Source organism: Apteryx rowi, unplaced genomic scaffold (genome assembly GCF_003343035.1).
Source record: "Apteryx rowi isolate R43461 unplaced genomic scaffold, aptRow1 scaffold_131, whole genome shotgun sequence".
Classification (NCBI taxonomy): Eukaryota; Metazoa; Chordata; class Aves; order Apterygiformes; family Apterygidae; genus Apteryx; species Apteryx rowi.
In genome coordinates this window covers 1,007,641-1,032,619 of record NW_020447542.1, presented here as the reverse complement: position 1 = coordinate 1,032,619, position 24,979 = coordinate 1,007,641, and the positions used below count along the sequence as shown (strand labels likewise).

The 24,979-nt window shown below is 36.5% G+C and overlaps 1 protein-coding gene across 3 annotated transcripts in view; it reads left to right on the top strand.

Annotated features, from left to right (window-relative positions):
• CWC27 (CWC27 spliceosome associated protein homolog) overlaps nt 1-17,132 on the top strand; it is a 114,494-nt gene extending 97,362 nt beyond the window's left edge. The window contains exons 14-15 of one of the 3 annotated variants that reach the window (XR_003252001.1): nt 12,146-12,338; nt 16,714-16,799. Coding sequence is in view for 2 of the 3 variants with exons in the window: in XM_026056442.1 (XP_025912227.1) it covers nt 16,714-16,876 (163 nt within the window). In the remaining variant the exon portion in view is untranslated. Of the gene's footprint in view, nt 1-1,108; nt 3,897-12,145; nt 12,339-16,713 lie in introns of those variants that run through there. The other 2 variants (XM_026056442.1, XM_026056443.1) reach the window with 2 other exon arrangements.
• The last annotated feature ends 7,847 nt before the right edge of the window (nt 17,133-24,979 follow it).

The window sequence follows — 24,979 nt, the reverse complement described above, 5'->3', positions numbered from 1 at the left end:
CAACTATTTAGAAGTCATATATTACTATACAATAGCCTATAGTATAAAAATGTTATTTTTATGTATTAAATCAGAAGATCTTAGATGTTTTAAAGATACATTCTGTAAGAGTTTTAGGAAAAAAAAAGGTAAGCTGAGTTGTAACTGATCAGTTGTGCTGATGATGCTAAGATTTTAGGTTAGTAAATATAGATCGCTTTTGCTTGTTTCTCTAGTATACATGATGCATCACTCCTTTTATTTTAATTTAGATAGATAAAGCTGCACAGATTCTGCAGCTTTACCTTCAAACATTCTTGCTTTTCACTGAATAGAGCTAAGACCTCACAGGGGGAATTCTAGAATTTGCAGAAAACTTCAGACATACATACTAGCAGAAAGACTAGCACTGGTAATATAACACTAACTATAGTATCTGTGCAGTTCATAAAAGGAAATTTTTCCATAAATACTGTCTAATGAGTGTGTTTGTTTTTTCTGTGTTTCTTTGTGGGCATTAATGTGGTCTGCTTTCATCTTAACAGATATTTTCTCATTTTCAATGAAAAAAATGTGTTATCAAGTAGACTGTTAAAAATCCTGATTCTTTCAAAACAACAGCAGTTCAAACATGTCATCATCATTTATCATTTTACTTATTTTATTGATTTTTATTGTCTATTAATTTTTTCTTTGTTTTTTCACATGGAAGAACTGGGCATTTCTCATAGCTTTAGAATCTCACCAAAACCATTTTTGTTTTTGACCTAAGAAGAGTTGAGTATGATAGTTGAATATGTCAATAATGTAGTTCAGGTTTCTGAAACCTAAATTTTCTTTCTAGTTTTAGTGTTAACTCCATTATCTGAAATGAAAAGAGGAAATAACAGCCTTGCATTCTTCTTTGCTTATATTCATTGCCTATTTTAACAGATAAATCAGAACATAAATATTCATTGCTGTGGATCTTGTTTTTGAAAACAGAGAAAATAGTTTCCTAAATCTTGCCCCTTTCAGGATAACTCTTATTAATAATTCATTGCTGTTTTAACTTTTCTTTTGTCACCATCTGTTCAGCTGCTTCTTTAAGCCACATAGTCTTCTTTCATTGTGTCTTTTCCTATCTCAGGCATGATGCAGCTTTTTGAGAACGTGGGATAACATGTAGCATAAATTATGAAGTCTTCTGGTTTCACTGGTACATTGAGGTCATTCTAAGGTACAGATGTGCTTTTAAAGTCCTCCAAGAAGTATACAGCCTTTCCATATCTCTGAACACCTGAAGGACTGCTCTTTGTGTCAGATATTTTCTTGTCACAGTAATATAACCAGTGTTTGAAGGACTTTTATAGGGTTTAGTCATCATCTCTGCTGTTCCTTTAATACCTATTGACATCTAATTGATGGCAGTAGTTCTTTTCCCTGCATGTAGCTTGTACTGAGGGAAGAGTGTTTCCATTTCAAATTATAGAGTTGCTTGTATTTTTGTTCAGAAAATAACATTAGAATCAAAATTGCACTAAATTGAAAACTTACAATAATATGAGAGCCTAACAATTAACATTATCATATTATTAGTTTTACAGAGTAGTAGATGTACATGTTAAATTTACAGACAAATGAGTCTTGGTGCCTCTTTAAAGAGTTTACGTTGAAACTAAATAACTTGTAAAATGTACGTATTACGCAAATTGGATATAAACACAACATTAACAAAACAAGTAAGTCTTCTAAAAGCTGTTAGTGACTGTTAGAATGGTTTGGAGAGTTAAATCAAATTTCCTATTTTGGGATAAGGGCTTACATTTTCTTTAAGCTCTTCTTTTCATGTCTTGGATTGGATGGTTTGAGATAACTATTGCAAGTTCACATTAAAAATTCTTTGAATCTTAATTCCAATCCACTCCTCAAAAGACAATAATTCTAATTTATATGGTTTATAGTAAATACTATTAGTGCATGGCTTATGCATGTATGATACACACAAATTATGTGATTCTTCCAGACCATTTTGTAGGTCATGGTTGCTGTTTTTATGGGAAGTGAAAGCCAGCCAGTATGCTTTGCTCTGCTGTGAGGGTGTGTTATCTGAGGTAAAATGATTGCTTCTAAGACATTTTTATGTGTCCACATGAGTGACCACACATTGAGGTATAATTTTCATTTTCTGTCAAGATAGAAACCATTACCAATTTGTTATGTTTTCTTTTATTTGGCAAACTTTTCTCTGCATATTTGGCTGAGCTGCTGTACTGGCATGGAGCATAGCAGACATTTGGGCACTTTTCAGCAACATTTTACTTTTTATGCAAAAAAAGAAGAAAGAAATATGACTCTATTGTAAACAGCGTGTATGGTGCTTGATAATTATTACCATATTTTACTGTCTAACAAAGCAACTGAGGAAGTGTTGTGAAGAGATCTGAAGGGAAATACGTAATATAAAGTTTTAACATGAAATACCAGAATCTTTGCTGAGACATTCTATTGCATACTCTGCTGCTCTGTGACAATGTTTATATGTATCTGTCTGCAGCAATCAAAATCCAGTTTCCCCTATAAAAAACAGAAGTATCCCAAATTTTGTAAATGGGTACTTAACTGAAGGCATGAAATTTGAAATACTTCTAACACACACAGAAATATGGTATGTACTGTCAGAAAGGGTATTCATAAATAAAAATGTCTACAAACAAGTAGGCGTGAACTTTCACGATACCTAAGTACCTCAGAATGGACCCTGGTTGTTCCAGGTGCACACCAGAGCTCTTGATTGAGACTGCTATTATTGTTCTGATGGTTCGGTGCTGAGAACCATTGCTTAGGTGTCTTGTAGAGTTTGGCAGATGTCTTCAGTACTGTTTGGTTGTTAGGTGCTATTTACTTGTTTACAGTCCATATAGGAAAGTCAGATGAGTGACTTTTTTCTTCTGTTTCACTGAGGCTGTGCAGTGCACAGCAGAGGAAACTGATGATGCAGATCCTGTGAACAGGACATAAAACAGCTTCAACAGAGAGAATCCAGCTACGAGGAAAATTTTCAGATGGCTGCAAGTATGTTCAAAGACTGAGTTCTTTAGGCAATCACTGCAAAACCTTCCTCTTTAAATGGGATAAGAATGATACTTAGTACTCTGAAACACCCTCTGATCAAGTAATTCTCCAATTAAAAAATAGATATAATAAACCATATTCCCTTCCCAGTATGACTGTTTACCCAAATGAAATACTAGAATATTCATAATGTCATCTATGTATTCTTATCATTGTCACTAATTTACAGGAATGTAACAAAGGTACTGCGTTGGCAGGCAGTGATGTCTAATCCCAAACAGGAAGGTAGTTGGTTTGGGCTATTAGACTCTCAGCTCTGGGCTTCCTTTAGGACTCCAGCTTGTCATTCCTCTTGTGAAAAATGAGTATGAGTTAAACAATGTAACAAGGATGAGTCACTGTACTTTCTATGATCTGGTTCCAAGGAGGAGAGGATTAGATCTTCTGTTGCTGAGAAGTGAATCATTTTCCCAGGTAATACATTCTCGAAGAAATGCCTCTTTATTCTTGCTATCAAATATTGCTGCTGATCAGTTGATTTGTGCTTTCATTCCTGAAGCCACCAGAATATTGATTAATCACAGAATCACAGCTGAAAGGGACCTGAAGGGTCCTCCAAGGGTAATATAATTCTTCTCCATAACCCAAAGGATCATTTGGGTCTGCAGTTATCCTAATGTTTGTCTAATTTGCTCCTGAAGTCCAGTGATGGAAATTCCCCAGGCAATTTATTCTAGTGTTTAGCTATTCCTGCTGGTATGGAATATTTATGTGTAAATCTAGTCTCACTTATGATATGAGACCAAATATTTTCCATCCAATCCACACTGGGTTTTGGAAAACAGTTCACTGTCTCTTTTTGAGGCTGCCTTTTAACACATTTGAAAATAATCATAAGAGCATTTCTTTCAGTTGGACAAAAAAAAAAAAAAAAGCTTTTCAGTCTTTTCTCAGAGGTTCAGAAAATCTTTCATCATCTTTCTTGATTTGTGATTGTTCTTCCTGAGGTTTCTCTGAGTGGATTATCTCTCTTTTGGTTCATCTCTCTTTCAAAGCGTGAAATCCAAGACTAGATATAGCACTCAGCTAAGACTCTGTCAGTGTTGAGTGGGAGGATTACTTCATTTGTCATTGTTTCTTCCATTCTCAGTTTCCAGTCCCTTCTAAAGCCCCAAATCTTTTTTTCTGCTGAAAGTTTGCCTAACCTGTCTCTGTCCTGTCTTGCTGTTGATTTTTTCTTATTGAAATTCAGTCCTTGCACTTTATGAACTGTATCCTATTTTTCATATTACTCCTCCAGTTTGCCAAAATCATGTGAATTTTTTTCAAAAACCTTCTTTACAAAACTTCATTTTTCCATGTATGTTTTGTAAGAGTATTCTTCTCCAGTAAGTCTCAACTAAAACAACCCTACCAAATTTATTTTTTTAGTTTGACATTAAACTACAGGTATATACTCCTTAAATAAGGCACTCCAGGTAATTTTCACAAGCCTTACATCCTTACAAAACATAAGAAATCTGATACCTACTGTTTTCCAGAAGGAATATTGGTCTCTCTGGAAGTTACGTATTCTCTGCTATGAAAATCCACCTGTCATAACCTTAGCCAAAATTCTGGGATGTCTTCAATTCCTCTCTATCTGATCTTTGAAACCAAACAGAGGCTGCCTCAAACTTCTTTGATCTATTGACATACTTCAGTATTTCTGTCTCTGTGAGAAGTTTTATAGTCTTGGCACTTTTAGAGCTGACAGAATTTTTTGTGGAGACTCCCCCCCATCATTTTCCTTCCTTAAAGTTCACTGTTTGCCAAACTCTCTTAACATATTTCTATGAAGGCTCCTCATTATGCATTCTCACACATAAAATTCATAAGATGTTTTCAGACCAAGCCTGGTACCATTCTGGAATTTAAAGCTTAATTGTCATGATTAACTTACCCACAACTCATGAGGAGCAGTGCACCATACCACTAAAAAAAAAACATATCACAAACTAAACCAACCAAGCTTAAGATACCTTATATTACTTGAAAGCCACATAGGCTAGACAATCGCAACAATTTATTTTGTAGATTGATTGAAAAGATCCATCCATTCAACTTTTTCTAAACAAATTAAGTTATCTGCTGAAGTACGTAATAGCTAGGCAAACACTGAAAGATCACCAAAAGGTATTGGTATATGCTAAACATTGCAATATTCCATTCTTGCTTGAAACCTGTTTCAGTTATGGTAATCTGAGCCCTGATAAATGTGGTTTTCCATTATTGTTGCTCCTTCAGTTTGGTTTTGATGGAAGATCAGTTTCCCTCAATAGAGGGTTTTTATCTATTATTAATCCCGTCAGTTCACAATTCAGGGCAGTAGGCAGATCTCAGGTTGATTTTAGATACTGTATTACAGTGGAGACCTGTAATGTTTTTCTTCATTCTGCACCTCTATACCAGTTTATGGTTTCTTCTTCTGAATTCAGAGCTCATTTCTGGTGCCTGTGGCTGCTCTCAGCAATGCACTCTACGTCCATTTAGAATTTGACTGTGAGTCACGCCAGCACGCTACGTACTTCATTTCATTAATAACTCACGATACCAGTGCTTTATAGCTGAAGCGTTGCAGTGTTTCCTGGGTGAAATCAAAGCTGTTGATGTGAACTACAAAGCTTCTTAATCTTTCAGGGAGATCAGCTTTTTTCTTCCCCCTAGAACACTGTCATAGCTGTAACTAATCAGGACATTCAGTCACAACCACTCACAAGTGTAAATGAGATGGTCAGTTAAGTCTTCTCAGGAAGGATGTCCAGACTCTGAAACTTGCTCTTTCCTTTGATATGAAATAACATAAATCCATTCAGCTTTCAGATGTGCTATGGGACAAGAAAGTGAAATGGAAACTTGGAATGAGGTGGCTTGGGTTTTGCAGCTGAAAATTCTGTTATGGTTGGTTACCTTTGAGTCTGAGTTTTGATTAATCTACATGTAGATTAATATTTGAGGGATAGGAAAAATAGGATTTTATTGGATTTTTGTTTGTTTTTTAATCAAAGTGAATAAGCCAATGCCTGAAAGTACCTTTAAATTGACAGTCAAAAGGATATTGTGAAAATTTTATAGAAGTAAAGGTCTTCCTTCCCAAGCAAAAAGGCATTTTGTATCTTGCTTAATTGACTGTTTCATATGCATGTTGTGAAATTACTAATGTTGGCGTGACTATTGCCATCTTTGTAATTTGTGACTAACCTCTCATTTAAGATAGCAAAGAGTAAAAACAGAAATGGGAATTTAGTGGAACTGTTCAAAATGTTGTGGCTCTTAAAAAAAAAAAAAAGGAAAGAAAAGAAAAGAAAAAAAAGAAAAATCTTTTAAAGATATCTCCTTCTGTGTCACAAAATGATATTTTGATTTGCTCAGTGATGTTATGCATAGATCTGATGATCCGATGGTAGCCAAAAATAAAGGGACTGGATCTGTTTCATTAACTTGTTCCTTCTGTGAGCGAAAACCTCACTGAAGTTCAGTGCTAACAGTTTAAAGTGCAGCCTGGTTTATATATTTCAAAACCCATAATCTGCTCCCGGTTCTGAATTTTGCAAAACCCCCACTGAGGTCAGTTAAATATTCTGACAATGATGTTGGGTGCTAATGCTAAGTCCTTTTTACCAGGAGATTCATTGCTATTTCACTGCAACAGTAGAAACTGTTATATTTTATTCCAGAACAAATAAAAAGTAAATCTGTGCATTCAGTAAAAGTGTTCTCTATCCAGTGTCAGTAGTTATGTCCTTTGCCACCTTTAAAAATATTTTTATTGATAGTACAAGGACAATTTCTCTTAAAATATTTAGCATTGATTTCAGTGAGAAATTTGGTGGGAATGCAATAGTTTATTTTGTGCTCTCCTAGTGAAGGTTTTGTGGCTGAGATGGAGAGATGTGGGTTTAAAAGTTTTGAGGTGCTACCTTTCAAATGCCTGCTCTAGAGAGTAGGTTAGAATTATTATTATTATTATTATTATTATTACTATTACTATTATTATTACTTTAATTAAAATAGCAATTCCAAAATCAGGAAAATGTTGAAGTCTGCCACACATTTTTTGTATTACATTTATATTAAGAACTAAATCAGTGATGCGCACTGTAAATATTTACTCTGTGCAAATTTGTTTATGTCCTCCACTTTTTATTTTCAGGATTTCTTATTTAGCATAGCATCTGCTATTAAACTTTGCAGTGTGAGATTCTTCTGGATAAACACCTAAAATACTGGGTTTATTTCTTTTATAAAGCTAGCAATCTTTATACATGTTTTCTAAAATGCAGTCTCTTTCAGTGCCATAATACCTTAGACTGATGATTATGAAATACGGCTTCTTCAAGGTTAACACTAGGATCTCTGCGTACTCAGTCGCAGAAGCCCAACTGTGACAAACACAGTAAGCTCTTGCAGACTAAGCAGCAGTCTTTTTCACAGGCTGATGCTAGCTTGGGGAATGAAAGAAAAAGTGCTGCTGTAATTTATGCCAGTGAGGCACAAAGATGGATTAAAGCCATGTTTGCTCCCCTCCTCCCACCGAGATTTGAGCCAACGTTCCTCCACTGATCTGGAAAAACTGGCTCTATATTAGTTCTCTCCTGCTAAGGCCATTGATTTACCCAACTACATTAAAAAAAGTTGACAAAACACTTACTTGATTGTTACAGAACCCTTTAAAAGAATAAATGAATACCAGAGGTCTGTATTAGAAACACATTGGAAAGGGGGGTTTCTTTTCTGTTTGGCAAAAAAGTGTTTGTGTGGGTCTTAGTACTGCCACTAGCATTTAAAGGAAGAAGGAAAAAAATCCTTTGTAAGTCTTTTTTTTTCCCCTTTTTTCTCTCCACCTTCACCCTCCCTGCACCCCCCCCTGCTAGAATATGGTCAAACCTTAATACGTAGCTGCTAGCCCACTGCTGAACAGGCAAAATTACCAAAATTGTTCTTCTGTGAGAGAGGGCAGAGGGAGATTTAGGAACGGAGGGAGATTTGTATATATATTTACTGCCTCTAGCAATGTTTTACATGATGGAGAAACTCAGGGCACGTGGGGTGTGTTTTTTGTTTATTTTTTGTTAATTCCTCCATGTCTAAGTTTATTTGGACTAGACGTCTGGACCTTCGACTACTGTTTGACTTAAATTCAGAGATGATCTGTGCTTTACTCAAGGGATGTCTAGTGTTTCATTTATTGTCTGGAAACCTTGTTTTTTTTATTGCCAGCCAACCTAGTGAAGGATAAAGAACTAATCTTCTAAATCTTTAATTGCTAGCTTAAGCTTCCTCTGTATCTGCACACATTTTTTTAGCACCCTGACGTCATCTCATTCAATGATGCATTCAGAATGGGGAGAGGGAAGGAGAAAAGAGAAGGGAGGGTGTCCAAAAAATATTGAATGTTTAGTTGTCAAAATCCCAGTAGCCTTTGGTTGGCATCCCTCTCGTCTCCCTGCCCACAGTTCCCGCTCTGTGCCCTGGTGATAAAGCGGCCTGTTTGTGTTAGCTTGGGGAGGCAATTTGCTGCCTTCTGGAGTATCAGATATTGTACGAGCTACTGCCAGCAACAGCATGCTAGACGAGATGGCTCACTGGTCTGTTCCGGTATGGCAGGTCCCATGTTCTTATAGTAACTGCCGTGTAAAATTTTTCTCTGCTGGTAACTGTCTGGAACAACATCTGGAGTTTGCATTACACTATTCCATACTAACCTACTCTACCAGGAAGAGTTGTCTATTTAAAGCACCCAGCTTCTTTCATGAAACTAACATATTTTTGTGAAGAGGATAAGATTATACTGTAAATATACTGTTTATGTGAACTGTTACTGAACAGGAAGAACGTAGAAGTAGGATAACTGAATTTTGTGTAGAAAAATATTTAATTGCTGTGAAAAGCATAGACATCATGGTATAACATATTTCTGATTCTGATACTATAACAAAACCAGTAACACCTTCCCCCAATAATTATATTTTGAGTTGGATGATCTTTTTTGTAGTTAAATTGATTTTCCCTTAGAAGGTTACTTTCAATTAAATCTTTTTAAGAGAAAAAAATGCTTAGCAACATGTTAAGCAATGGAAGAAAAGGATGCTCTGTTGCACTACTCTTTATTAAGGAAAGCTTACTTTGTTGTTAGCTTTGCAAACACTGACGTGCTTGTTGTTTTTGTAACCTGGGTATCCCATACTTCCTGAAACTATTCCTCTTTTATTATTTTTATAGCAAATATTTTGGAGTAAAACTGAGAATATGGCATTTGAATAAAATATTTCAAGAAAGTATCATGTTAGAAATATCTGCAAATGTTCTGTTCTGATCATTTTATGCTGTAGGCCTAGAAAAAGGCCAAGAAAAAATGCATACAATTCATTTTTGGACTTTGGACTCACAGATTCTTGGATATTCTGAAGAGTGAAGCCAATTTCTTCATTCTCCAATATTTGTAATACAGCTTCAAAGGGCTAGTCAAGGTTAATGGAAGTCTACAGTCTGACTTTATAGAACATTTTTAAATTATATTTTTATCTGTTTTTCTTACTTAGAATTGAGGTGGTCTCTGTGCAGTAGCAGCAATTACATGTTAATTGTTCTTACCATCTGAATACTGAAATGTTGTAGACTACTAGTAATCCATTGATCCAAAATTTTGAAAATACAGCTTTCAGGTCTTGCAGAAATGAAATGAACTTGCAGGAGTGTTTATATTTTTGCAGGGGGTGAAGTGGGTTATAAGTGGTATTTATAGCAACAGTGAAAAAGGAGTATTATATTGATTCTTAAATTTCAGTCTAAAATCTGTGCTGCATACCATATTCATAAACTAATGCTAATTGATTGAAACAGATATTATCTTGATGTAGAATTAAATACTTGTGAAGTTGACTTCAATATGACTAAAATTTGTATACATAGCAATAGTTTTCTCAATACTCTTCTCACCAATTATTTTTTATATTAATAACTTTCATAGAATGACTAATAATTGGAATTTGGCTACACCTGAGTAGCAAATCTTGTTTCCTTTTCTCAAATAGCAAGCTGATAAATTTGAAAAATAAATGTTTTGTGAAAGCGCAAAGAGCTGGAGGGAAAARCAGTCCAATTATTAGGAAAAAGAGCTGGGGAAAGAGGAACAAAGGACCGTGGACTGGTGGAAACAAGCAGCAAAACAAGGAGGAGAGAGAGAAGTCTGTTAGCACCAGCAATCGTAGCAGAATCATGATAACTGTAGATTATTATTAGGAGACATTATAAAACTTTGCTTAAACGAAATCACATCAGGTTTGGCAAACTAGGCCTGGACTTCTTGAACAGTTTGTGATACAGTGGAAGATTTTAAGTATCAAGTGCTACAGGAGAGTGGGGGTTTTATAGGTAATTTGGTATAGCTCAGATATTAACAGATTTCTGAGAGGCAAAACATACTAGTGAAAGCCTGTCTCCTGTACATATCTTCTTGTGATAGCAGTGGCTTGAAACGTTGAGAATAGAACAGATGAATCCAGGTTTGAAACTTTCTCTGTAGCAGCACCCATGCAATCCAGGCAACCCTCATTAATATCAGAATCAGAAGCTCTTTTGAGTACATGGGAAAACAACTTTTTGCCTTTTCATGACCTGTACAAGAGAGACAAGTTTGCTTTTCAGGATTGCTTTGTGTGGAAACAGGGATGATGGGTTATGTTAAACTAAAATAAAAACGAAGCTGAATGGTGAAATAGGACAGAGAGAAAACGATGTAGGAACTTTCCTGCAAGAGTTGTATTGCACAAACCACTTAATGGTGGTTGTTCTTTGTGGCTGTTGTTCACAGACACATAAACATATTTCCATATTGTTTGTGCTTAAACAATTATTTGTAAAACTGTTGGATGCTGTTATGGAAGGAGTGGTGAAGGCAGCCTGAGCCAAGAGGCTCGTCTTGGTTGTAGCATCTCAATTCTGAAGAACAGCGGAAACCAGATTGGATTTTATTAACTTATTTCTTCCTTTAAGATTCTCATTGTTTTATGGGTTTGGCATTCTTTTTTGTTGTATTCTTACTCTTGTTCTCTTGCCTCAATTTAAAATTTTTGCTTGCTTTTGTTGTTTCAGATTTTCTTCATTTTATTTGCATTTTGGTCAGTCTCTTTTTCTCTGTTTTTTTTCTCATTCCTATCTTTTTTATTCTTTACCTTCCTCCATTTATTTTTCTTTTTGGTCTCTGTTTCTCATCTGTCTCTCCTCTTCCTGTGCCACCCACTACACTGCTGGAAGTGAAAGGAGTGCCAGTGAGTTCATTCTTCCAGAACAGCTAACATTTTTTTCCTTGGGAGAGAGACCTCATTTGCTTTGATCTGTAGATTCACTCATCTGTTTTTTCATCTGCTCACAAGCTACATTTCTATCTACCACCTATGTATCATGAGGGAGAAGGGAGGAAAATATTGTAACATTTCCTATGTTGATGTTTATAGTTTAACATACCCGTTCACAGCATTTGCAGGAAGATGCAAGTTGCAGATAGAATATAATTTAACGAAAGCAGTAGTAATTGAGTGCTTCTCAGTATTTTTCTTTTAAGTATATTGAGATTAGTATACTTAAGTATATTGAGCATTGTTCATAACTGAAAAAGAAGGTAGCACATTACCTGCAAGTGGTGTTGACCTCAAAAACAGTTGCACTGGTAGTGATGATCCATATTGGTTTCTACCACTTTTTTTTTTTCTTTTTTAGACAGCCTGTACAACACAGGAGAAAGCACTGAATTTCTTTCCACACATACTTGTTTCCACTTTGTCCATTTTAAACATCCTGATGGAGAGAACCAATAATCTTCATAAAATGTAGCAAAATTTTTCAAAATTCTGGTAGTGGGAATTTTAAAGCAGTCTAATTATTTGCTTAGTTCATTTAATCTGACTTTAGAAGCAGTATGTAATTTTTGCCAAAGTTCTGGGTACGAATTTAGATGTATTGTTTTCTAAGCAGTGTGTGTTTAGTAACATAAAGAAAGACCTTCAGCTGGAGCACTAATACTTGGAATATGAAAAGCTGTGCATTACTTGTTCTCGGTGCCTGTTGTTCACAGAGACCAAGGATGCATCATCAGCTGCCCCGGTCAGGCAGGCACCTCCAAGTGAATCCTGGCTAAAAATGCTTAAGAAGTTACTGCCTCTCTGCCAAAAGCTACTGCCCTCACAGCGGAGTTGGCAGAATATAACTTTTGTCCCCACCTGTTGATGATTTACTGCAAAGTTCAGCTGCTCAAAATGCTGACACAGGTGAGTGTAAGGTAATGTTGTGGGCTCTCCACTGAAGTGGCTGAGGCACCAGAGGGCATGCCGCGTACAGTAACTTTTGCAAGGACAGCTGAATGGGTAGCAGGTGGGCTGGTAACAGCCAGCAGTTGTGTTGGTTTGATAAGCAAGTGTGAAATTAAGCGATGCAGCTTTGCACTTTTTTTCAGTTTATATAAAAATCACTGATTCATGCAGTGCATTTTGCGTGGAGATCAGACCTTCATCACTAGTGCAAAAATATTTATAGTGCTTCCTTGCTCTTGTTGAGATTCAAAGTGATTCTGTTTACTGACTGCTGCTTTGCTTTCTCCCAAAGAGCAGTTCTGGAAAGGCCACAGCAGCTGTGATACTAGACTTCTGTTTATGCTACACTTAACGTGACTGCAACCTGTCAGCAGCTGGCATATGGTTCAGATCCAGTGCATGGCTCACACATCGCAAAACCACCGGGATTACTGTATATCATATCTTTTCTTACAAGTACCATCTCGCTAGAGTAGTTCAAAAGAACACAGTCTGTCTCCTGAACCAACTGGTTGAGTCTGCCTGGAGAGTAGTGTAGGTGGGGTTCATTCTTTGCTACACAGTTGGCAAGTATAGTAACTTAATTTTCTTAGGTTTTGCCTATGCTAGACTACTGGACACAGAGCTTAATCATACTGTAATAATTCTTAAATGATTTCTAGTATACTAAAGGGGTTTTTTTAGGGTCAGTTGCAGCCAACATTCTCCCACTTGCTACCTCCTAGAAAGCAGTCAAACTGAACACTAAGGTAATAAGGTAATGTATTAGTTGCCACTGTTTAAGGATGTRTAAGAGCTACTCTGCTAGTAACTGTGGAGAAGTAGTCTCACTTGCAGTGTTGCAAAAATCATCTTCTGAGCATATCAGTAGGCCAGGTGAGTGTCTGACTACCTTTGAAACCCTATGTTGTCTCTGAAACCATCTTAAATGAGTTCAGGTATTTCACAGTCAAATGTATGAAAACATTTAATTTCTGGAATACAGAAGACAGCCAAGTGCTGAATGATCCTTAATAACACTGAAGGAAAGAAGGGCAGTGCAGTGGTACCGGTGCTCTCCCATTACATGGTATAGAGCAACAGTTACACTATATGATATTATTGTCTGGGCAGAGTACAAATGAGCCCTCTCCAGCAATAAATTCATGCTAAGATAGCTAGTTCTGATTTGCAGCACTATGGACTTGGCCATATTGCCGTCTCTGTTATTTAAAAAGGTTAAGCAAATAGTTTTGTGGTTATTTTTTCTTCTAAAGAAAGTCAATAATTTGCACACCTAGATACTTGAGCCCAGAATTGTCAATTTGGCAAGCTATTTTATCAAAACTAATTTTGAGCAAAAATACTAAGCTGCAAAACTTTTTTTTCTAGAATCTCATATAGGAGAACTGATACCTTTTATCCTTTAAATTTTGAAAAAAAAAAGTATATTTTAAAGTTGTGTGTCACATTAGTGTAAAATGATCTGTCAAGAGCTGGTGATAAGCACAAGTTACACAGTGGGTTCTGGAAGACCAGGTTGCAGGAGATGAAGTCAGAGCTTTCAGCACCGGGACTGCAGGCAGGCAGCTGGGCAGCTTCACTCTTCCACTGAACCCCTCAGTGTGAGGGAGGGAAGAGAGCTATGAACTGAACCAGGAAAATTCTTAGGCAACCCATATTTTTTGCAGAAGTGAAAGGTTTAGTGGGGCAAGAGAAGGGTTTTGTTGGAGGAGCTTGAGTAGAATTATTGTAAATTCAAATAATTCACATTGAAATAATTATTAGATACTTCCCATGTTCCTTAAAGAAGAAAATAATTTGAAGCATTTTTTTGAAAATAGTCTGAAGTCTGATTTACCATTTAGATAAATACAAAATGGGTATCCCCATGAGGATGTGTGACTTGCAAAAATAAGCTTAAGTTTATATCAGGAAAATATTTTTGAAATCTTCACTACAGTCTGTGTTTATATTGCTTTACCTGTGAGATTCTGCTTCTGAATTTCATTCTGGGATTACCAAAAATTTTCTTAATGTTGGCTTATTTTTAATCACAGCTGGGAGCTCCTCAATGGAAAGTTATGAATAGGAGTCAGAGACTGTGACTTCTTTCAGCTCTGGGAAAGGAGTAAACTTTGCTTAGTCTATATAGCTACTGCATCCGATTCCCAAACTGGCTGGGACGCTGTATGGTCTGATTGAAGAATTAGAGATGTATTTATTTTTAATTCCTGTTAGTTGTAGCCTGCAAGTGTGTTATATCATTCTTTGAAGATGCAAGTTGATGAAATGGATAAGTATGAGTATGCTTCTAGATACACTCACATTCACGCTGTAAAACCATTCACCAAAGAACAACAACACCTCTTTGGGTCTCTAGTTTAGTGTGATTTGGTATGCATTCTTTAAAAAAAAAAAAAAAAAAAGTGCTCATCCCTACTAAGTTCAGAAGAATATGACAAATGCAGAAAGCATGTTAACTAAAATTACTTCAGTCCCTCCACTGTGAAATAATGTTTTCATAATTAAGCTACAAGTACACAGTCATGAGTCACTCTGATGGTACATTATGTTGTTCTGAATTGTAGATATGACTAAGAAAGTAAGTTTTGGTGTTACTAGCATGTACAGGATTATAAACTACTGAAATTTTATATACTGGAAACAACCTTAAGAAATATTCTTATAGGACATGGTAATATATGCAGGCATGCTCTCAATTCTGTTTAGTAAGAGATTTATGAAAACCCACATGTCAGGAATTGATTGTGCTAAAAAAAAAAATCACAATTATTGTTTTTAAGATTTTTCCAAAGCATTCAAATGGATCCCGTGCAGTCTATAGCTTTCAATTTTATCAGATTTCTTTAATAGTACTATATTGTAATCTACAGTAACTGAGCTGGTTCTTTTTTTGCCTTCTTTATATATAGAGATTTACACTTGAGCTCTTTGAAAAAAACTGTTTAATTTGGGACCTTTTAGATATTGCTAGAGACTGATAAAGCAATATTTTCCTTGCGACAAAATTTTTTCCCCAGATTTTCTATTTCACAAAAACTGTAGGATTATTTAATGTTATAAAGACTGATATGCTTAGATTCAGTTCTGTATAGGTCTTACTACTCTCATTAAAGTCAGTCAAAGAAATTTTTGCAATTAATTGATACAGAATTCAAACTTAAGTGGGCTTTTCTGCTAGACATGTTTGTATTTGGTGAAAAATCTTGAATCCAGATTTTTTTTTTTTTAATTGAACATATGAATTTTATACTTGTTCTCCTGCCGCTGGTTTATAAGTAGCGGCTTTACTACTGCTGTATATTCAACAGTCTTGTTAAATAGTTGAGTGGGTTTTTCATTTAAAATATAACAGCTGTAGTGAAAAGTGTTAATCCTATAACCAAGCTCAAGTACTTAAAATAAAACCACATCCAGTGATACAGAAAAGTATCTAAATTGTCAGTAAAGATCAATAGGTTTACAGTTGGTAAACTTGTAAGCATCTGGGGGGTTTTTTTTCTTTCTTTTTTTCCTCCCATACCTCTTTTTCTTTAAGTAGAGCAAATAATTGAACTTTTTCTATAAGATTTTGTTTGTCTAGGCTAAAACTTGGGAGTTTTCTGACAGCTTCCATATTAATTCCCACCTCAGGGACACCTACTAATAAGGCCAGAGTTGATCAGCTTCTGGCTTTCCTGCCACTGAGTGCAGCAAACAAGCTACTTTTGACTCCAGATTATGGTGATGTTTTCAGACTATTGAGAATTTGTTGAAATGGGGAAATATCAGTATGGTAAAGATTTCTAAACAACAGAAAAACATTGGCTTGGACAAAACATCAGTTCAGTCTGTTATCTAAGAATTAAAAAGCAGAACCTGAACTAATTTAAGGGACAGAAGGACTTGAAGCCTTCCCTTTTTGATCTTCTCCGTACCTACTTTAGGAGTTTTCCATGCAAGCTCTTCTCCCCTTTTGCAACTAACCATAGGCATGAAAGGAAGTCCAAAGTGACTAATAGGAAAACTTGAGAAGCACTCCCTGTTCCTGGGAAAATTATTCAGTACATTAGGGAAGATATACAAAATAGAAAAAGGCAAGACAAGAGAATTCAATTCCATGAAATAAAACCCAGTAGAACAAACTCTAGCTGTATTTTTCAAAATGTTTTTTCAGAAGAGTGATTACCCTGTAATATTAGGCTCTACTAAGGAAAAAAAAAGTCAACTTTTTCTGCTCTACACAAAAAGAAATCCTGATGTTAAAATCTTTCTATGGATATCATAATTACAAATCATAACATTCAGTTCTTTCTTTCACTGTATTTGAGCTGTTTTATTTGTTTTGTAGGATGTCCCATGTACTTCAATTTGAAGATAGAAGCAGAAAAGTGAAAGATGCAAGCATGCAGGATGAAGACACATTTGAGATCTATGATCCAAGGAATCCTGTAAATAAGAGGAGAAGAGAAGAAAGCAAAAAGATAATGAGAGAAAAAAAGGAAAGGAGATAAAATGAATGTAAAGCTAGCCAGGGCTGACTTGAAAAGTGACTGCAGTAGAGCACTGGCTCTCTTGTAGCTGTAGTCCCTAAAAATATCACTGAATAAGTGTGAAAAGGAATCGCTCAAGAACCTGTCGTCTAGTTTTGCAGCAGAGCTATCATTTGTTTCTTAAGTTGTACAGTAAAGAAAGTGCTCTCAGTGCGTTATCCGAGCTCTCTCTTTAAAGGTTTTTAGAATTATGTATTTAATAAAACAGCCAAGTTGACTTTGGTCTGTATTTTCATTACAATAGACACTACCATTGTTTAATAAGCATATGGTAATCAAAAAGTTTTCAGGATAGTGAACCAAAATTCATTTAAGTAAGCATAAAATTAGAAGATAAAACCCCATCAGCAGTCCTTTGACATTTTTTGAAATTATGATTTTTAAATATTTTATATTTATTTTGATAAGGCATATAAACACTTCAGCAGTAACCTGGCTTCCTGAACCACTCTATCACAGAATTATGATGATGATACACTTGCAAAATTCCAAACTTTCAGCACAGTCCTTAGAATAATCCCTGCCTTCTTGAAACAAACTCAGTTTAATTTGAGGATTTAGTTAATTTCTCCTTGTCTTGAAATACATATTCCAGTGCTATTTGGAAGCCAGGATAATAGACAATTTTGGGAGTGTTATTTCACTAGCTTCATCACATCAGCAAAAAGAGAATTTGAATGTACCACAATGGTTGCTTGAACTGCTGCAATACAATAACCTTGCCTATGGCAGAATTTTCACTATAAAATAACTGGTGATGAAGGTTGGTTTGTTAACTGATTCCAGTACAAAATTAAAATTCTGATCAGTCCCATTAAAAACTTAAACCCTATTTTTAACAATTATTTTAGTATCTAAAAATTAACATCATCTCAAGTTTCCAAAAGAAGATTAAAGCCTTTCTACAGATTTTATTCCCTTCAGGGACTAATATTTTTTTTGCAGAAAATAGGATGCTTCAAAGCTCTCCCTTTACAGCATTTCTGATGCTACAGGAACATGGACTACCCATATGTGCAATAGCTAAAGAAGAGGGACAGAAGTGAGCAAGGTCATTAAAAAGCATGACCGGAAGAGTGGTTTGCTGATGTTTTTAGAATGAGTTCAGTAAGGTATGGTGTCCTTATCAAACTGCCCCTGCCAAGTTTCCTGATAGGGTCTGAGGCGTGAGCTACATAACCCTGCATCAGTGGGGTAATGCGGCCCAAATGTCAGAGGTGAGATTAATGTAGAATATTGCTTTAATGTACTGTGTAATCTTTGAGATAAGAAGAAAACTTGGAGGTGTGAAGTGAGTTCCTGTATAAAGCTGTCATTATCCTCTCAGGCTGAGTGAATTATACTGTACCATGGTGTAGAGAAGTTAAGAGGGGTTACATTCTTAAACACTGCCATTCACAAGCTACTGAGTCAAAGTTATTTAATCATTAAGTCCCTTTCTATTGGGCTGCTATTGCCAAAGCCAAGAACATCTTCTGACACATACTAAATCATCATTTCTATTTATTGTTCTGTGTGTAGAGAAAAGTTGCGTTGAAATAGTCATTGTTGCAAGTGAACATATCAAATCCTCTAAATTGTCAAACTTTTATGCATTTCACTAAGACAAAAGTAGGGCTGCATTTTACTTAAGACACCTCTGGTAACAAAATTATATAAAGCTGATATCAGAAGCATGCATTCAAATAATGCTCCTTAAACTCAAAACCAAAGAATAAGAACCTCTAAGAAAAAAGGTTGAAATTGCTACAGTTCTCTGAAACAATTGCTGCACCTCACCTATGTGCATAAACATAGGTGGCGTGATTTCTATCTAGTTGTAATAGATCTCTAAGACCCTTTTCTATGCACTGCTAATACAAAAAAAAAAGTATTTGGCACTTGCTTTTGAAATTTACTTGCTTAAATGATACTAATATTGAAGATGCATACAACAGTGTTGATATGTAAATAGTTTCTACGAAAAAGGCCACTGTTTAAAGTCGTAGGGTATGAGCCGTTTCCCTCCTCCTGCTTTTTTTTTTTTTGATTACACTTGTTTTAATAAGCTAAAAATGGTGCAAGTCCAAATTATGACTGAATTTTTGAGTTAGAGCACAAAGGTCAAGGTTACCATTTCAGTGGGAGCTAAACTGAAATGTCAATAAATTAGTATTCTTACAGGAACACAGTGGGCCAGTGCTGACAAACAGTAACTCATTTCCAGCTCCCAGACCATTAGTCCTTCCCGTCATGCCTACTGTCAATGTAACATGACCTCTCGCTTCTTTAGAGAGAAGTTTAACTACCCTGAATAAAAGGAAAGGGGGAGGGGAGTGTCTTAGATCTGTGCACAGAGCATTCTGCTGGTAAAATTCAAATTCCTGTTTCCTGACCAGCTGGATTTCAAGTAGATAAAGTTCTTCTAGGTCACACCTGGTACTAGCAAGATCCTCAAGGAAGGGCTGAACAGCTTGCCTCAGATCCTGGTGAGGAGGCCAACAGCTAGTACAATGTGCCCTTTCTGTTTTGGAGCTTAAAAAAAAAAAAAAACACACCCATCCACACTGACATATTACTGTACTACTGACGCTGGTTTATTTCTGCCAAGTAGTCGATATACCTGTGCTGTAAGGGGTGTAGTCTACAATGTCATGTTATGTAGCTTTCCCTGAGCGATGCTGCACTGCAGTGTGCCTGGGTTGGGGAAGAGGTTCCCATACTCCATCGCTTCCCTGCTAAAAGGGTGACTGAACTCTAATGGTTAAAAGAGCAACACAACAATTTTGTCTGCTTTTGTCTAGAGAACCTCAAGTTTGCAGGAGACAAAGTTATGTTTTGGCAACATAAGTACTTGCCTCAGACAAAACAGATATTTCAAGACTCTGTCTCATTCTGGCAGATAAGTGTACATCTGTCATTACTTACATGATGACAGAAGACTCAGGCCTTTAGAAGATGAGGGGACCTCTTCATGTATCTCCTCAGTGAAAGATGTAGATATTTGCTTGCATCCTTCACTGTAACAAAACATGAGCTGACCCATACAGTGGCTACACTTCTGTTTATAAATAAAAGTTTCCTACCAAAGTATATATAGTACAGAGAATGTAAACTCAAAACTCAGACCACGTTTCTGGATGTTTCTTCTCACAGTGTAGAATGTTAGACTAACCAGGAGTATCTACCACAGGTCTCCACTGAAACACACTGGCAGATCACCTTACACAGCTAGCACGTACACGGGAATGAGATGACGCTCAAGTTCCTTCGGTATGTGCTGGCGCACTGATGAGGACCATCACTACCTCAAAGTGAAGCCTCCAGGTCCCCACTTCTCCTTGCTGATCAATCAGGGTAGATCTGAAGTCATTCAGGGTGGGTCAGAGGAACTGCCTTACCTCAGCGCTGTGGCTGCTCATGCTTCCTCCTCCAGCAGCCACATTACCCAAGCTCAAGTCAACAGCTAATCTACCCTTCTCCTCATGCAGTACCTCAGACCTAGAAGTCTCCGGGTGAGTGTGTACTCATGTGCATCTACACTCATCTCACTTTTGAATCTAGATGATAATACTTGATGCCATATTGCTGCTCTGTCAGTACTGTAAGCTCTCAGTATCCCAGACTACTGCCATAAAGTAATTCCCACTAAATCCCCTTAAATTAAAGTTGTCCTACTTGGCTATACCACCTTCCTGCTTTCCAGTGGCAAGCTCCTCATGCTGACCAATGGAAAATCCACATCCACAGTGAGTCTCTCAGACTGACAGCCTCCCATTGCAAAGTCTACAAGGCACCCACAGAAGATGGCCAGCCCAACCTGCTGGCATCCAGCAGCCTGTGTCCCTCAGATACCATCACAATAGAGTATTTCCTCTGAATTTGCTTTCTTTTTCACATTACTTTGAAATTACTTGTCTCACCATTATTTCTCTCCTGTGACTTCAGTATCTATCGGAGATGGCATTTCCTGTTTGGTTTTTTTACACGTTTATAGAACCCTCCCATACAGCATCAGCTTAATTTATAAAGACACAGATGATTGATTGGAAATTTATTTTTAAAAAGCTATTGTAAAGCTAATGCACTTGTGTGAGTCTTTCTTGTGAATCCTATGCAGGTGATAGTGAAGATCTGAACTGATTTTTTTTTTCACCCAGACTTCTCCACCACATTCAACCAGCATGCTTCCTACCCTGTCAGCCACTGTGACTAGAGGGGCAGAGGAAGGAGTCACTCCCCTCCTGCCTCCCCTTGAAAACTGATAACTATTCCCTTTGTTGCCATGCTCTGCTCCAGTTTTCCCCTCAAACTATCTTTATGTCTTTGTGTGCCTAACTTCCTAATAGAGATCTGCAGACTCTGTATACCCTTACAAATGCTACACTTCTAAGCTACATTTTACACATTACCCTGTTAAGTATGAAACCAAATAACTTCTGGAATTAAAAAAAGATATACAGAGAAAATGTTTTAAACATAATAAAGTTAAACTTTCAATTATAAGCCTGTTCACTGAAGCTTTAACTTCAGTTTTTTTTTCATTTGTAGTATGTACAGAAACACTTAGCTCTTACCCAGTATCTTGACAGATTTAATTCTATCATCTCAAGCAAGATCTTCTTCCACAAAGTAGATATACCAACATGTAAAGTTCACATTAAACATAGCATATATATAATGAGGATAAATTAAGAATAATGGATTTAATGATGACTTGTACTTTGAGGAAAGCTTTGCAGATATGAAGCTCCTGTTGCTTTCAAAGAAAAGGGCAGTATTAAAAGTATTTTAGCTTAAAAAAGCATTACCTGCCTGGATGCCCTTTAAGAACAGCAGAAATACATCTATCACCCCATACAGTCACTTTGTATTCCACTATACTCTAACAGACTGCAGTTCAGCTTACAAATGGCAACAGTACTTCCATTCAAGATCACTCTCTTGAAGAGTCATTTTGTCAAGAATTACTTTTAATGCAAACAAGTGTCAAAACCACCATGTTCCATAAGTCAYCCTATAGCAGAACACAGTTGTAGATGCTTCATCCAAAAGTAGGTTTATTCCATTTAAAGAAACAAATGCTTACTTGCCTCCATCTGTGCTCCAAACACACAGAATCCACTCCATCAGCTCAAATATAACTAAAAACATGTAGCCAAGTAAGCATGGCATCATACCCTCCTTTTCATGAAGTCTTACAGCTTGGATTCAGTGCTCCACTAACAGTTTTTTCAGGTGGCCAAGCATAAGCTTCTACATCTATCCACTTCATACCACACAGAGTTAAGGTACTGAATGAGCCTAGATGAAGAGACTAGAATAATGAAAAGACACAGTTTGGGACTTCTGCAGAAGAAGTCAGTATCATAAATTAATCCTTCAGTTTGACTCTAGCAGCCAGCAAGTTTTGTAGACAGATGTAGCCCAAACTACAGGACTCTGGACTACTGACTCCCACTGTCACCAAGGAAGAGAATTTGCTACCTTTGAACATGATTATGTCCATCAGAAGATCATATTAATACATGCTTACCACTTCGAGGCTAGTGATAGACACGTAGATTGTTATTTTTCATTAGTTTTCTGAAAGAATTTTAATCAAACCACACACTGGAAAGCAAATCTTGTTCTTGCTTCCACACTGCCTTCCTTTTACTGCTCTCATTTCAGCCCTTCCACTCCCTGCAGCTGGGGCCATCCTTAGTTGTGTCGTGACTGCTCTCTGGGTTAGTCCTTTTTCTTTTGAGCGGGGCTTGGGAAAACAGCAGACCTACACCTTATACAAATCAGAGCATGTGTTCTGTCATCACTTCACAATCTCATATCAAATACAAAAGTACCGGGTGTCTGTCTGGAGAAGCTGAATAACAAAGTCTCCAAAGACATTTCTCCCTACTTCCAAAGCAATGAATTAAAAAGAAAAATCTCTCTACAACATCTGAAAAACATAATGCAATAGCACCATACTGAAAGCGTTTTCTCTGTTCACTCTCGATCACGTTATTTAATTTGTACATAAAAAGATGAAAGCTGGAAGTTGCTAGAGGTGATTAATATGGCAGACTGGTACACTAACATGACATTTACTATGAACCATCTGCTACTCAGGAAATTTGAACATAGAATGAGAATCTTCCGACTGCAACCTATAATTGGCAACTAATAGGACTCCTAAATGGTATAAACATCTAAAAGCTAGTTTGGGGGGGGGGAGAGAATTCAAACCTATGCTTCTCCCTTTTTTAAATAGAAAATATTGGAGAGTAACCTTCTCCAATAGGACAAAAAAAGGGGGGGAAGGGGAGGAAGAATGAGGACTCTAGCTTAACAACTTGGATGGAGACTTCACAAAAGACAGAATCTCTTCAAAGAGAAAAAAATTTCTCAATGCTTCAGTTAGTTAAAAAAAAAAAGATAAATTTCTATGAATAAACTTGCAGAATCAAAAGGAAGGAATTTTGGGGAAGCTACAGGAAAAATTTAGTATTCTTGACTCAGAAGATTATGTGGAAGAGAAAACAATCTTTGCTATAGAGAGTTGCTACGATGATCCCTATTTTTATTTATTTATGAAAGGCACTGGCTACTGAACACAGCAAGATATGACATTCATACACCCCAGTCAATGAGAATTATGAACTTGAAAGTCCAGTCTAATAGCCATGAGGTTAAGTTCTACACGTGCTTCCTTTTACTATTAAAAGGGTGCTGTGACAGAATAGCTTTAGACTAGCCTTTAATTTTTGCAGCTTCTTTTTTGCAGCAATGAAGCATTAAAAGCTGAAACTCTTTAAATTGAACACAGTCTGGAAGATTATGTTTTTGCAGCAGCTATTGAAATTTTGGCTCCAAAACAGCGTATGCTCTCTTCAGAAGTACCTTCCAAGTCAAACGTATTTCAGTACACCGTTGCACCCAAAGCCTGTTTCTTTCACCTGCTCACACTGAGGGCCCCACCATGGTCTCTGCAAGCAGCGAGAGATACTGATTCACAAGCAACCTGGTATTTTTCCGCTTCTTCTTTTTTGCAGCTTCACTGTATTGTTCCAATTATACCAAAATACCTTTATGAACTGACCTATCTTATCAGGGATTGGGTTCTTCCATCTCTAAAGTTATTTCACTGGAATGCAGAAAATAACAGTAATTTCTAAACCTAGAATTCCATAATTATTAATTACCATTTGCAAGCTATATTTCATGAACATGGTTGAAGAAAACAGAAGTACAATTCATTACACATATAGTCATTTTAGAAAAGATTACAACTATACTATACTCTCCCTTATTTTTCCAGCATAAACAAACCCCAAAAGTTTACACAATAAGCATAAGAATTATTTCTAATGATGGAATATGAAAATAGATAGGTATTTCTACATTTAAGTTTGTAAACGGGTTGGCCTCATTTGTTCTTATGAATTGGAATAGATTTGGCAAGATGATACAGTAAGCATTAAAGACTGAATAATGATTCAGGGGGATGAGTAAGTAAATGGGATATTTAGCTATAATATTTATCACTCCTCTACAGATTAGGAAGCAATTTTTAAGAACAACCCTTGAAGGGAAACAGAAACATGCATGTTTCAACAGAGAGCAAGCTGTTGTCATGTAAAGCACCCAAACAATCAAGCTCTCCCTGCTAATGAATGTCACAGAAAAACATTTGAGAGAGCTGTAAGAGGGGAGAGGAAAAAGTTATTCTGACCCAGCTATGCCAGACTTACATTCACAGTGCAGGCAGAAGAGTCTCCTTCCAGTGTTTCCCATCATTTTATTTCAAGACAAAAATCATCAGACAGAAAAAACACAGTAAGCAATGTTTGGCTTTTCCAAACAAAGAATTTACATGAAGGTCTGCAACTAAATAAACTGTTTTCTTCAGCCTTTGAATCTGATGTATTCTACTGTTTTTTGTTTAATTTCAGGTGGCTCAGGAGGGACCAGAATATACTACCTCACTGTCATATAATTTAGGCTCAGTCATACCTCAGACAATATTTTTACAAGGTCACTTTGCAAAAGTATGTCTAGCCTATCCAAATGACAATATTATTTATGCCAAAGGTTCTCTTTAGG